This window comes from Equus asinus, chromosome 11 (assembly GCF_041296235.1).
Source record: "Equus asinus isolate D_3611 breed Donkey chromosome 11, EquAss-T2T_v2, whole genome shotgun sequence".
Taxonomy (NCBI): Eukaryota; Metazoa; Chordata; class Mammalia; order Perissodactyla; family Equidae; genus Equus; species Equus asinus.
In genome coordinates, this window is record NC_091800.1 from 18,618,455 (window position 1) to 18,634,474 (window position 16,020).

The 16,020-nt window shown below is 33.4% G+C and overlaps 1 protein-coding gene across 6 annotated transcripts in view; it reads right to left on the bottom strand.

Moving 5' to 3' along the window:
- Positions 1-15,802, bottom strand: part of POSTN (periostin) — a 33,169-nt gene extending 17,367 nt beyond the window's left edge. For 2 of the 6 annotated variants that reach the window (XM_070520563.1, XM_070520560.1), the window contains exons 1-10: positions 15,584-15,773; positions 14,183-14,281; positions 9,690-9,754; positions 7,824-7,981; positions 5,965-6,129; positions 4,939-5,089; positions 4,274-4,411; positions 2,949-3,161; positions 2,242-2,376; positions 946-1,094 (exon numbers count right to left, since the gene is read on the bottom strand). In XM_070520563.1, the coding sequence (XP_070376664.1) occupies positions 946-1,094; positions 2,242-2,376; positions 2,949-3,161; positions 4,274-4,411; positions 4,939-5,089; positions 5,965-6,129; positions 7,824-7,981; positions 9,690-9,754; positions 14,183-14,281; positions 15,584-15,702 (1,392 nt within the window). In that variant the 5' untranslated portion in view covers positions 15,703-15,773. Of the gene's footprint in view, positions 1-945; positions 1,095-2,241; positions 2,377-2,948; positions 3,162-4,273; positions 4,412-4,938; positions 5,090-5,964; positions 6,130-7,823; positions 7,982-9,689; positions 9,755-14,182; positions 14,282-15,583 lie in introns of all 6 variants that reach the window. The other 4 variants (XM_070520566.1, XM_070520562.1, XM_070520564.1 and 1 more) reach the window with 4 other exon arrangements.
- Between the last annotated feature and the right edge of the window lie 218 nt (positions 15,803-16,020).

The following is a 16,020-nucleotide window of genomic DNA, read 5'->3' on the forward strand; positions in this document are numbered from 1 at the left end:
CAGTCAATAACAAAAATTCCGTATAATTCCGCGTCTGCATTTTCCATTATTCCTCTCTAGGTTCTAACCATTCTTCCAGACCCTCTTTGGGAAACTTTAACCCTTTAACTCTTTAGGACCTTCTTTAACCACAAAGTTTCCTGACTTCGGTGTCTCTTGTGATCTTCACAAATATTTACTATGTTTTCTTTACCATAAAACCCTATCAGTTATAAGTCAAACTATTGAACAAATATAATATTTATGTATATAATTTAGAGGGCAGCCCATTTTCTGCCTCATTTAAAATGTGTGTCTTGGACGTGGGGAACTACAGTGATCAGCTGCTGTGAGTCATATTCGGTTCTAATGCTTGACTTCCTATGAAATCTTTTAGCTGTAGCTGAAAGTGTTGCCTGGAAGGAAACTGAACAGCACCGCTGGTCCCACTGTAATTTTGATAAGCAATATTTTCTAGAAATTTCCCTTGGATAAAGTACATTAGAATCATTTTATAGAGTCCAGAAATCTTTAAGTGTCTATAAAATTTTATCCTGAAAGTCATTAAAAGATATTCAGTTGCTGAATGGTGATCTTATAGTAAAAGATCATCCTAAATATTTGATCCAATGTAAAAATTACCTTGTAAACTGTAAAGTACTCTGTAAGTCAAAAGCTTATTTTAAAGGAGTTTTAGTGACTTCTGGAATTGAAATAATTAATGCTTTAGAACATAAAGTTATTTATAATGAAACAAAGGCAAATTATCTGAATTATTAATAGATAGCACTTTTTGTGTACTTTCCTCAAAGACTTTTCACACAAGTTACTCAGTTCCCTGATCTTCCTATGAATATTTACTACTGAAAACCCGTTAATAAAATTCTAAGAAATGTTTGTTGTAACAGCATTCTTTGACAAGTGCGTGGCCAACGTGGGTATTTTATCTTATTCTGATTCACTTACTGTACGATACACGAAGACTCTGAGCTGTTTGCCTCCAATGGTCTCGAGCTTTTGTCCATTGTAAAGCTCATTAAGGCCAACTTTTACTTTCAATATGTGATTCTGCAGAATTAATTTAAGAAGGCGCTGATCCATGCTCAGAGTGTCATCTATAAATAAATTCATCAAGAAAGAGTATTATTTTATTCAGAAAGCATTAAAGTTTCTCCTGGTAAGAGAAAATCACGAAAATGGATAATGTCTAATACTATTGATATTATGCATTCTGAACTTATGTAATATACATCAACTAAGTGCTCAAGGCTAGGAATTCTGTGCACCAATTTGAACTCTACGAGCTCTTCCATCAGATAGCTATAACATGATTCCAAGCAGTCCAAACAATAGGTTTCATCTCTATGAGGGCTACATAGTGTTATGTGGTCATTGGCAAAAGTTAAACTCTAGTGCTTGCAAGGATTTTTTTTCTGAGAATTTGATGTCCATTGGTCACATGGAAGACTACTGACAAATCATTTGTAAATATATTTTTGTTACTGGAGAGAAAATGAGGGCACATAACACCTTAAATGTGGGATGATGTCAACATATGTGTACATAATTATTACAAAGAGGGGAAACAACATTTCTAGGAATTTGAATTTTTTATTAATAATTTTCTATATCACAGTTTGGATTTGGAAAAACACAAAAAAGTGATCCTTACTTATGTTTTTAATTACTAAATTTTGCCTAAAAATTTAAATATGTCTTCCTGAAATCAGTTTTCTGGAAAAAGTGGCAGGTTGAATTAATCTGAACACTGTCCTTGGCTAGCAGCTACTAGGTAAAACACTGAAAATAACAGCTCCCATCATGATACAGAAGTGTACAACAGTCTCTTGTTTTTTATTTATTTATAATTTGACACCTTACTTTCAAATTCTGAGATGCAAAATATACCTATTTATACCTAAATATTATTATATTGGTATTTAATAAACAAATTGCATTTATTTTTCTTAAGAACTACTAATATATCCATATGTGTGCTGGAAATATGATTAGAGTTTCAGAATAACTGAAGACTCCTTATCACAAACTTTCACTCCCTGTAGGCTATTATCTATTATAATGAAATGTTTTGAAAGGAAAGACATTTTAATGGAGACTACATAGTGCTAAGATATGTGTAACCAATGAAGAACTAATCAACGTCTCATAAAATATCCATTATTTCTTACTTCAAACAATCATGGTGAAGAAAAAAGGTGTGTGGAAGAGGGGAGAGCAGGAATGACAGCATCCAGTACATACCAGAAAATGCATTATTCACAGGTGCCAGCAAAGTATATTCTCCATCAGGCCTCAGAGCAGATGCCAAGCCTAATTGGGCCACAAGGTCTGTGAAAGTGGTTTGCTGATTTCCAGCCAGCTCAATAACTTGTTTGGCTGTAAAATAAACCATCACCATCCGAACAATGTCATCATTGTTATTATCATCATCATGAAATTAGTAAATCAATTCCTGGCTGTTGCCTATAAGCTATTGGCTGCACTGGCAATGTGCCCTTCCCTAGCTAAGAGTTCCACCTTTCCTTTTTTGGGGTTGATAACCACAAAGAATTTCAGAAGGAAAATAACTTTCTGTCTTCTTTCTTTCTGTTTTCTTTAATTCTCAATTGCTCCCCTTGTTTGTCTCTATTCTTGGAAGTGCCATAGCTCTTTCATTCATCCAAATCTGACCATGTGGTTATAGCTTTCCTCCCATTTTCAAGAAAAACTCTGGCACTGTGAGAACTTTTATAAGTATTAAGTGTTAGAAATCCTGGAAAGCCAAATTTCCATGCACGGAATGCCCATGCCTACACAGACCACTTCTTTAGTACTCAACTCACTATTTATTTTGCGTTTATGCTTCACATGTCATTCTTTATATGACACATTTATTTTCTATGGACTTACTCTTGAGGCATCATAATTGGTAACAATAGTAAACAGAAGAATACGAAACTGTTGCTCACCAGAATCAGGAATTAGGACTTGATCAATCAAATGGATAACACCATTATTTGTCACAATATCTTTTTTGTTCACCATTTTGATTCCATTTACTGTTATGCTGTCACCATCACAACCTATCTCAATTGTGTTTCCTTCCAGAGTCTCAAAGACTGCTCCTCCCATGATAGCCTCAGAACACTGGAGAGTATTTAAAATGTGGTACTTCATGAGAGCTAGAGGATAAAAAAAAGAGCAAACTTGGATCAAGGGAAATAAATAACATTTGACTCTCAAAAGACATGTTTTACTGTAGAACTAAGTACTCCTGAGAAATACAATACATATATAAGGCTTAAGGATCAACTGAGGGATTTTAAATTCTGTTTATGTTCTAGGAACATTTTTTCCCATCAACTATACACTAGAAGTAGCTCAGCTCGGTAGGAAGTAAGAAGCAGAGAAGATCAGCTTCATGAAATGATTTGTGTAGTTCCAGAAAATAGTTTAAATCATATTGCCACTGTCATAAGAAAGAAATTTCTGATGTGAAAGCAAAAAGAATGGCTCCTCTCAGAAGGCCTGTAGTGTTTGTTAGTGATACCTATTCCAAAACACTGCAGCTGTATCTTGCACTTCTGCTCCTAACAGAATAACTGTACATAATTCGTAAAGAGGTTAATAGAGGCTGAGAGTAAGACAAACATCTAGAAAGTAGCCAAAATAAAGCTAATTTCTTGAAGGACATCTGAAAGGATCTATGCCTTAACCATATTACATCTATATCCTCATCTTCAAAATCTCTCATCTTAAATGTTTAAAATGTATCTTGGGATAGACTGAGTGAGTACACTGTGCTAGTCACAATGTAAAATCTATTTGAAAAAAGAAAGGGACACTGGAAAGAAGCCAAAATCTATGTATATCAATAAATAATGGCCCAACAGAACCATGCAATTTTCTCAACTCAATTATAACTTTCATCATAAATTTAGAGTTAAACATTGCATAATATGTATACGAATTAAAATTTGATGACCTAATACTTCTTTTCAACAGTTTCTAATCCTTTTTAATGTCTGCTGCTTGTTTACTTGAAAACAATACACAAGAATGTGATCATTAGGATATTCTTATTATTTAATTATTTTAATTAATTATTTGATTACTCTGCCTACTCTTTCAAGGACTTTGCTTTTTAAGATTTTTATTGTCCACCTCAGAACAAGAGTTTTTCTTTGCCTTTGCTTATCAAAGCTGGTAATATTGGCACGGCTTAATCTCTTTTTCATTTCCTTTTCTTCTTGGAATTCTGGGAGGCTTCTCAAAAAGGAAGACATTTTGGTACCTTCTGAAGCCACTTTGTCTCCCATGATCCTTTCTAAGACACCTCGTGGAAGTTTCTCAAAAGCCTCATTGGTGGGAGCAAAGAGTGTGAAGTGACCATCTCTTCCCAGGGCCTCCAAAATATCAGATGTGATGGCAGCTGCCTGAAACACAAATGTGCTTTTTAGAGGCTTGCACATTGCAAATCTAAAGGATAATTACAACACACTTAGCTTAGGCTGACATGAGGGAGTTCCTTCTATAGAAAACTATGGAAGTTTGCTCCCTTATTAGATCTTTAAAACATTACTTTTTGGCGCAACCAGCTATGTCTTTTCCAACTCTCCTCAAATCGTCTTTGTAAGAATGGGAATTCTGCCAACATTTGTGTGACTGTAGCAATACCCAGCACTACCTTTAATAACTTAGATGGGCACGTTATAAAAGCACTAAATACACTACAGTCACATAACTAAACGTCTTTAGCTCTCACGTCCACATAAATAATATTATCTCGTATGAGGAGATAATTTCTTCCATGTAAAATGAAAATCTTTTCATTTCAAGAAATACGTTTGTTACATTTCTTCCAGATTGGTTTAATAACATTCTTATTGTTCTCAGATTCTGACAGGGAAACTGGGGGAATTTCAATGATCCAAGACAAATTGCTGTTACTTCTTGTACTTGCCCTGAATGATGAGAGGTCATCTTCTGCTTCAATGAAGTCTTGAATAGAGGTACCAATTTGTGTAAGGACACGGTCAATGACATGCACGACGCCATTTGTTGCAATCTGGTTCCCATGGATGATTCGAGCACAGTTAACAGTGACAACCTATAATTATTTGGGAAAATCAAAGTACAGAAATTAGAGCTATTCACTAACCACTGAGAGAGTAAGCCCACTCCCTATTTTTCATTTAGACTAGTGAATGTGACATGAAGGAACTGGCATTCTGAAGATAAATGCTGAGGATGAAGATTTACATATTTCTCTGTCTAAAAAAGAAACTAAGAGAAAACAGAACAAGTTAAGAACCCAAGTCCAGTTCCACTTAACACATCTAGAAACATGAGGCAAAAGCATTTTTTCATTTGTATTATTGCTTTGATTCTGTTCTTTCTTTCATAGAGACAGTCATAAATTATATAAAGAGGAATAGCGAATTACATAAAGAAGTCTAATTAGTCATAAAGTAAGTTCTGGGAAAGAGAAACAAACTGTTATTGCATAAATATGATCAATTCTAGTCCACTGACTTCCTAAAAATTCCTTCATCACTGACCCTTTTTGTCCCTGGAATTTGACTGTTGACCTTGTTGGAAGTTTCCCACAAAGACTCTTATCTAAACCCACAAGAATCTAAATCAGTGTAGTAGCCAGAGGGTGAATAAAGGAATACTCATTCTCTGATTACTCTTTAATAAATTCTTGTTTATTATTTTTTTCCAACACATCAACTACTAAAATTTCCTTTCTTAGAATATCTAAGTCTACTATCAATGAACTATCAATTTCATTTATTCTCACAGATGTTGTAGAAATCAGTCACTGGATTAGAAATTTCCAAGCCCTGGCTGTGGGGGAAAATCATGAGATGGTACTTATATTCACTAACATCTTATCGTTTGTTGACATTATATAAAAGGTATAGAAACAAATTAAGGGCAATATTACTCAGAAATGTAATTTTTATTATTGAAACTTACCCCATTAGTATAATGGTTAATGAAAAGCCCCAAATTGTTATACATTGAAGGAACAATCATGCCATTTTTCAAGTCCTTGGTCAGCATTCTCTTATTAACCATGTGGCTATGTAAAGCATTCAATAATTCAACATTTACATTGCTTTCCAAACCTCTACGGATATCCTAGGAAAAATTGAAATGATAGAAGTTTATTTAAGTGTGATTTATTATTAAGATTCTTATAATCCCTCTATTTCTACTCTCTTGTTACTTTCTCATTGCGTTATCTATATGGTCAATCAAATTGACACAAATTTAAAATTATATTATTTCAATTGATTAAGAAATTCTGTAAGTTCAGGTACCCAGTTAAGTGTCTTGAATCTGATAGAGTACTTGGGCATTTTTAAAGACAAAATACTTTTTTTAAATGAATATATTGGTGAAGAGACAATCTATGTAATGTAAAGGCTTAGGGGGGATATGCAATTATCAGACATTTAAAATATTTTGAGTAGTAAATAAAACAAAAATGGCATTATATTTATGTACAACATTTGAGTTTTAACAAACATTTTATGTTTATTCCAAAGCAAATTCAAGAAATCAGTCATCCTATACCTTTTTATTTATCTAATATCATAAGTAATGGGCTTTAGGAAGCTTAATCTGGTGATAATGCGTAGCACAAATGAGAGTATTAAGAAGATGAGACATGAGGTGTGGGTGACTACCAGTGGTTTGTAAGAATTGGAGAGACGGGAGGTAAGGATTACTTACAATTTTCATGTCTAACCACTGGGGCTGGTACTGCCAGATAGAAAAGGCAACAGGAAAGCAGTTGTTTATGAGAAGAAAGAAAATGGCATATGTTTTAGATAACTTTTTGTTTAAGGATGCAGATGGTGCATCCAAGGAGAAATATTAAGATGGATATTAGAAACATTCTCCTGGGGTTCGAAGGAGAACAAGTACAAGACACACAGATTTCATGGTTAAAGGCACTAAAGTGGTAGCTGAAGGCATCAGAAGTGCATATAAAGAACAGAGTCTGGTTCTTGGAAGAGACCTTAAGAAGACCCATTTTAAGGTAAGGAAGGGGAGGAGTCAGAAAAAGGAATCAGAAAAGGTCATTAGAAATGTGGTCAAAGACAACCAGAAGAGAGTTCTATAAAGCAAGCAATAAAGCATACAGTTAATGTAGCAAGACGATATCTAGAGAATCTGCCTAAGTTTTACTAAATATTGTTTTACTCCAGTAGTAATTAACAATTTATCTTCATATCAAGTAGAAAGTAGGAATATATTTCTATACCAGTTTTACAGATTTGGAAATTGAGTCATAATTTAGTGTGCTGTAAATTAGATCACACACAAAAGCTCTGAAAATCAAATGCACTGCTTACAACACTTTATTTAAATATCCACATCCATGTTTATAAATCTGTCAATGTCTGAACAGCCATATATAATTAAAATAATAATTATATCTATATAGTATAGCTTGTAATAAATTTTTAAATTCCACTAGGCTTCTTCACTTACCTTTCTATTAGATATGTCATCTAAAATTAAATAAATTTCTTCACAGTCAAAAAAGAAAGAAGAAAGGAGTAAAATAGAATAATGATAAGTGCCTGTAACACTCTTGGTTTGCCTGTCTTTTCTTAGTCTATAAACATGCTTCAGAGTTAGTCCATTCATGGATGAATTAAAATGCTTTACTCCTTACCCTCCATAACTCATCCTTTTATGTATCCTCATATATGTACAATAGAAAGGTATGAAATTTCTTTTAATTTACAAGTTAATAAATCAATTAAAATGAAATAACAGTAACAACAAAAATAATTATATTAATAAAAACAATGAATTACAGGATCCAAGTTGTCCCAAGCCTCATTACTCGGTGCGAAGTAAGTGAAGGACCCTTTTCCTTCGATCTCTTCTCTCAATTTTGAGACATCAGAATAGCCCTGCGTCGTGGTGGCCCCCACAATGCCCAGAGTACCATAAACATGGTCAATAGGCAAAACTGAAATAATGAAGAAATGAATAAGCACTTAGGATAATATTCCAAGAGGATTATTTCACAATCATGTAAACTTTACACTAAGTTCCCAATATATTTAACTGATAATTTTAGCAATAAAATTTTATGAATCGTCAGTTTTATATGGAAGTTACCTTTTGAGTGCTAAATAATAAAATACTACTGAAAACTACTATTTCATATATCCTTTGTGTTGAATTTTAAATTATCATCCTGGTTTACTGGTTTAACATTTAATCTATTTAGGTGTCAATCCTACTATGTCAATAATAGTTCAATTATACTTATCAGTAAATATCTCTGATTATTTCACTAAAAAATAAAAGATTCTCTTCATTTCTTACTGAGAATGGCAAAAGTAATATTCTTTTTCATGTTGGCTTAACGTTCCTAACTAATATAATACTAATATAATATAATATATATAGGAATATGATTTTTATAGTTTTGGGTCCCTAAAAGAAATATGTAGATCTGCTTCTTTTCATCATAACTTTAGGAAGGAAACAGATTAAAGCGTCTAATACTTCCAGAATATCTCTCCTGAACTTCAGAAGAAAGATTACTGTGTGAATATCAAACTGAAGGTTATTGCAGACACCTTATTTTTTTCTGACCCTATCTGATTTGAAAATGAGTACGATTGGATAATATCATAGGAGAAATGGTTATTATATTTGTAAATATACCGAGCCTAGGTGACACAATTAATCAATTAAATTATAGAATTAGGATTTTGAAAGACCCAAAAAGGCAGGGAAAATGACTTAAAATTAATAGCTTAAATGTAACAGAGTTCCATGTAAGTCCTTTGCCTAAGCTGAAAAATTACATCCTAGAGAAAGACCTGACTTGATAGTAATGCTGTAAAAAAGATCTATAATTAATTTTAATTGATTGCAAATTCAATGTGAGCTAATGATATGACATGGTTACCCATGACATTAACCAAAGCTCAGTGGCCCAAAAAAGTGAGCTATTTGTCTTGCTGTTCTCTCACCTGCTTGGATCTACATGGATTACACACAACAGTCTGGGATCATATTTAAAAAAGATGACTGGATTAAAGACTATGGGTTGGTGTTCACGACGGTGAGGGCTCCAAAGTCTATATGCCCAGAAGAACTGCCGTTAATTAGCCCAGAGAAGAGGAGATTCTGTTGGGGAGGAGAGGGTAGCTGGAAGGAAGGTGTGATGATTGGTGTTAAATATCCGTATGGCTGTCATGTCAAAGAGGAAATAGATGAATTATTTTTTTCTCTAGTTGCCAGAGTTATAAGAAACCAGCTTTCAGTGTGAGGAACATTATAAAATCAGAGCTGTTCAGTTAGAGAAGATGATGTTTTGCCGAGCAGTCAGCTCCATGTTTCTAGACAAGTTCAAACAGAGGGATTTTGTAGAGGGGATGTTTGTTCTTGAAGGAAAGTTGAACTAATTTAAATTTATGACTCAGCTTCTGTTGTATTTTCCAGCACCCAGTGTATCAGAAGTATGTTTTAATGCCTTATCACCATAATAAATTCATAATTAGTATCAAGATATGGGGGGGTATGTCTTGGATTTATCATGGTTCTAAATGTGGTCACCTGCACACTTGCGCACACATGCACTTGGCTTCTCTACAAGCTACCTCAACTTTTTTCTGCATACAAGATAAGTTCCTCATTTAATTCAGCAATTGAAATTTTACCTGCTGGGCAACCTTTCATTCCTTCCATTCTCATATAGCCAGGGCAACATTCATATAACACAGTCCTGTACATCGGAAGAAAATTAATATTAAAATGGAAAACTACATAGAACATCTTTGACATAAACTTAGCACAACATATCACTTATCACCATGGTTTATTGAGAATCTAAAAACCATTTTTTTTCTGACCCCAGGGTACTTATATTAGTTTGATTTTTCTCTATAGCCTCAAGGCATGGTGGAAAAGTTCCAGAATATTGAGCCAGAAGAATGAAGTTTTGTTCCCCAGTTCCACTACTTAGTAGGTATGTGATCTTGAGCAAGTCATTCAACAAATTTGAGTCTAAGTTTCCCCGACTGTTTAACATGGATGTAGCAGCTACAACACTTACTCGCGGGGTAGTTGTGAATCTCAAATAAAACAATGCAAACTATAAATAGCTAGAAATGTCCATTAGTCTAAGGTTATTAGAAACTAGAAACATCAGGAGATACAGTAACCTATTCTAACTAATAAAATGCTATCCCATTGCTAACTAAAATGCTATTTTTGGCCTGAATGGCCAGTAGTGTTGTTAATTTGATCATATTAAAGACCACCATTAAAGTCTTCTATTTATTTTTATAAAATTGGAAAAGATAATTTAAATGTTTGTTTCAAGTTATTAGAATATAATATTCAAGAAAATGCTACACTGTTCAAAATTGACAAGGTGTGTTATTATCTACAGGCAATAATTAACTAAGGCAACAGACCAGAAATGGTTTGTCTTGCTTCGTTCAAGCAAACAAGGATATGTCCAAAATAACTGTGTCTAATTTACTACATTTTGAGGGACAATAGCAACCTGAAATTGCCTGTATAATTGCTTCCCTTTTCCACTTTATAAAAAATATAATCCTATCTTCATTTTATCAAATTGTATTTGAAATTTTCTGGACTTCCTTAGCATCTAGCAGAGGTGGTATTTTTAACTAAAATTTTAAATAATACTTTATTTCCTTTCAGTAGACATATGAAGATGAATTTATCAAACATTTGGAAATAGGGGAAACATCACAATCAAAGAGTAAATACAGACCATTTTGTAATTTTAATTGATGAGCTCCATGACATACAAGCTTAGTATAATCATTTAGATATTAATTATCTTGCAATTCTGTAATCAAACATACATTAGCTAGTTTGGACATTATTGCTTTCTAGCTTTTATCTAGTTATGATAATTTTACTTAAGAAGTACGAATGAATGAAAGAATTTGGACATATTAGAAGAAATATCACCAGCAATAAGAACAAAATAACTTTTCCTTGGTATGATAAAAATTACAATAAGAGCAAATTTTCAATAAGTGGAGTTTTTAATGGTACACGATATGATCTTATATAATTAAAAAAATAAATAAGCTTTCCAGATTGAAGTCAGGTCCCTTAATTGATTATCCATGATTTGTGGTCCTGCTTGTGACCTTGGATTCCTATTTGTCTATTTTCTTAATGTAAATTTTAAAACCACAATGTAATGTTGTTTATAGATAGATGTATATAGATAATAAAATATGAAAAGATAAATGAGAAAAAAGTTCCTGTATGGACTGTTGGCTTAAGGATAGTCAATAGATAAAAAGATAGAGACAAAATTGTGAGAAATGCCAATTTCAAATTGTTCTCTAATTTTAAAATAATTTCATACACAACCTATATGGGACCTTTATGTAAATATGGCCCCTGAAATAATTTTATTTACATAGATCCTCAAAAAAAAATTTGAATATTTGGATGCCAAGGGATTGATTAAGAATTGTTTATACTTTAGCTTTAGCACATATTGTAAACAATTAAAAAGTGAGATACATAGTTTTCAGGTTAGGACTGATAATCCTTGAAGTCAAATAGCGAATAGAGGAGGAAATTGTTAATGTAATAAAAATTTCTATAACAAATGCTAATATAACCCAAAGATGAGCCTTAACGTAGAGAATTAATGTGCCAGATGGGATAAAATTTCAAAACAGTCAATTGCAATTTCCACTGATAGTTGAACAGTATGATTCTCTGAGTTAATGTTTTAAAAACAAAAAAGTGGTTTTTTTCAGGAGAACTTTTATGCTACAAAAACTCAAAGTTCCCATGTGGTCAGTAGGACAAAACAAGAGCAAAGATAAAACCTTTACTATGCACATCTCTGAAAGTCAGACATTTATCTTCGTTTTCTGAATAGTGCCTAAAATCTCATGAAAATGTCACTGACATTCTTTAAAGGAAGTTTGCAAAACACTCTGTTACCAGGCTAATATCTATGGTGAGAAATATCTTAAACCTAGAAAACTTCATGTTTTTCATTAGACCTGCACAGTTACTTCCCCTGAATCCCCAAAGCAATTGTTCAACCAGAAGAGAAACATTTCTGTCAACAGATGCGTAAAGTCGTAAAGATATCTTTGGAAATTTTAGCAGCTGCTAGCAGATGGCAAATCTGGCATTCTTCTTGTCAATATTATTGATTTCTTTGGTTATTTGAAACTAGCAACTATCATTTACATTTATTTCAGAGCACAGATGTAAATGTGTTTGTGAAAATGAAGCTACTTGGGGGAAGTAAGCTAATATAATTAAACAAAGGAGACATTGTTCTATTTCTGGTAAAAAGCCAGACTTCCAAGCAGGGATTTTTTCTTTTAAAATGGAAAGCTAGAAAGAATCTTGGCATATGCTTTGTACGAGCCTTGGCGTCTCTAATATATTTATATCGTTAAAGTAAGATTATATCACACTTCCTGAACTTCCAGGAAGGATGTAATAAAGATTTCACCTAAGTATTTCAGAGAGTGAGTCCTTCCTTATGTGGTTGGTGTGAATTCCAAATATGCCTTATGGTAACCAAGAATAGTAAGAACAAAGGGAGGAGAATCCACAGCCGTGGTTTTCCCAACTGGGGCCTGGCCTGCGGCATGGCCAAGATCACTGCAACCACTGAATTATATGCTAATTGTGTGAATGACTCAAGTCTGGGAAATGTCTGCAAACTTGGACAAAATAGTAATAATGTCCAAGTCAAAAAGGAACATCAGTTGGAACTCTGTAAAGCCAATGAGTGGGAAGGGACAGCAATGTCCTGTGGTATTCTAGACTTGGTTACCATGGGGAGGTATGGTCCAGCTAAGGTTATGCCTTGAATACTTGATCCTTATTTGGAAATAAAGATAGTCTTTTGCATTTAAATAGGCATCTGCTCACAACCCCTTTTTCATCTACATATGTCCGTCTGTTTAAAATAGTTTAAATTTAAGGACAACTGATATTGAGAGTTGGAGTTACTTAGCAATTTTATATTCATCAATGCGCTCTACTTTCAGAAACTCTGCAAGTACCAAATCCATATATCCTAGGTAAAGAAACAAAGACACCAAGAGGTTAAATGATTCCGTATTTAGTATTTGTACCAGTATTATTGTTAGGAATAAATTTTTAGCAATCCTCCAATCCTTCCACCCTATTTAGGACAATGGAAGTTTAATGATGACGTGCTCAGCAGATTCTCCTTCAGACACTCGTTCTCAGGTTTCCCTCATGGAGGATGGGGTCCAAACTAATAGGAAGCAAGGAGGAGCCATTTCCTCTGTTTTCTTGAGTGAGGAGGACATCTCTCACCTTTTTGATTTAGTAACTTATTCTGTCTGTGACTCAGCTCCTTCATTTTAAAATGAAGAATTTGGACCACATGAGAAGTTTTCAAACTTTATATGCCCAGAATTGTATTTTTTATCAGTATTTATTGATAATTAACATGTCCATCAAGTAACAAAAAATGTTCTCCAATTTTAAATCAGTTAGTGAAATATATAACTAAGTTAATAGTAACTACCTCTTTGCCTATTGAAATAGTAATTACAGTGGTAGACTTTAGCACCTTTGTAGACCCCTGGGGATCTGACAGTTTGGAATGGGATGACTGGATTAGACGAGGAGATGAAATTTAAGTCCTTACCAACTTTAAGCCTTGATGAAAACTCTGAGATACACTGGAGTACTTTAGATAATTTCCAGTTTGAGGGAAATATTAATTTGTGCCTCAAAACCCCTGATATTTCAGATCAATTTGTTCTTTTGGCCTATTTTTTAAATAAAATGAGGAAACTGAGGCATAGTTAATTGACTTGCCTCAGATAAAAGAGGGCCAAATCAGGAGTAGAAGTGACAGTCAGTCTGCACACTGATTCTTCACCAAATCACATTGCCATGTGGTTTGCCTTGTTGGACCTCTACGACACATAGATTCAAGGATAATGAGAGTTCCACCAGTATAGGGAGAAATGCAGAAAAAATTTCTTTATTCATGCGTGTGATCCATTTTTTTTAAGAGAAAACAAAAAAAACCTCCTAATTTTGGAGAGTATTTTCAAGAAAAACAGTGCCTATGCCCAAGGAAAAGCATAGACATCATGATGGTGTCTTTGGAACTGGCACATAAAGAAAATATGAGACTTACGTTTTCTTTCCACAGATGGCACCTTGATACCAGTTTCTACATGTGCTGAAGTATTTCTTTTTGGTGCCCAGAATCTGTTGAAGGGCACAGACATTTGGGCTGGAAGATAGAGGGAAGGAAAGAAAATTAACATCCTAATGATGACTATTTTTTCATATCTACAGGTCAGACGGTAAAAGAAAAAAACGTTAACATATGGATTCAATTTTCAAGGAGGTGATTCTAATCTTGCACAAATCTGATTCTTGATCTGATCCTCCTGAATCACCGGAAAAACTAAAGTCTATGGGAGAGAAAGAGAGAGAAAATTATACATCCCTGAGAGTAAAACACCAGTGTTTCAAAAGTTCATCTAATAGAAATATTCAAGCAGCATTAAGTTTAACATAATTTTGTTCTCATGTGTCTTACTACTTTTAACAATAGATAACCCACTAATCCTTTTTAAGCCAAATGTGTGCTCATTTTGGATGTGGGGATCCTTTTAGGGTTCTCTGGAACAATGAAGGATGAGAGAGCAAGAGACAAGTTGTACTATGTCCAAAGAAACTATATTCTGTAATTTTCTAGGTAAGTAATCACAGAAGTAAATGGCTGTTAAAATTAAACTAAATAATATGGTTGCACAATAATATGGTTTTCTTTGAATGGAAGCAATAGATCAGAACATCCTCTGCCAGAATTTTAAGTGTTTTTTTCTCTCTTAAAGAGATAGAAGACTTATTTGCATTGTAAGGCAAGGGAGCTTTTGAACATCATGAAAATCCCTCTGAGACATACGAAGAAGAGCCAAGATTCATTTAAAAAGAAATTATAAATGATTGGTTAAGTTACTAAATTATGTCTGATAATCTTAAAAATGTTGTTATAGTTGAATTTATTATATGAAATATAAATTGTTTTTCTCAATTTTATAGTATGTAAAATTTAAAAGCATTCTTAAACGCTTCAAAGAATTCAGAGAACTAGTTAACATTACCCATTATTTAACTTTCATACATAAATCAAATTTTTCCTAACATCCTGTGAGATATTTCAAAGCTGTTTATGTAATGAAAGCTACTAACCATAGATTCTCTAGTTTTGAAAACCTCATTCCAGATTTTTGGAAGGAAATTAAAACATAAGTAAACTGAATCATAAGGAAATGCCCTGTTAAATTTTTAAAATTAGATTAAAATTATATAATGTTTCATAAAAAGCAATTATACGTGTTATTTGACAATAATCTTAAATTTTAAAATGCATATATAAATCACAAAATACTCATTTTTTCTATTTCTTATTACTTTCTAATAAGTAGCAAAAACCCTGAGATATATATAAAGAACTTTCTGTATACTTGCACATACAACAAGCTAAGGCAAAAAAAAGTTTCATAAAACCAAACCACTAACTTACCCTTGATCCCGGCCCCTGATACGGCTATGAGCCAGGATCTTGTCATAATGGCCATTGGCGTTTGCAGGGTTAACAGCAAACAGCAAGAGGAGAGAAAATATGGGTAAGAAAGGAATCATCTTTAGTCTCTCCGTTGGAGTTAGTTCACGAAGAGAACTGGCAGTGGGCTTTGGAGAGCTCAGAGTTTATATACATGTGAGGGCTGTGGGAGGGAGCACTGTATCAACCTGGGAATCTGAACTCTCTCCAAAAAACATCAGCAACTTCCAGCTGCCAGCTAAAATCCACTTTTGTCAGTTATGTTTACTGAACACATTGAGCCTCTTTTTCTTCTCGTTATGAAGATATTTATTTTTATATTATTTATATTCCTCTTTATTTTTAATAACTGAGTCATTGTATGTTCATACTTCAGTTTTATTCTTTTGTAATTGAGA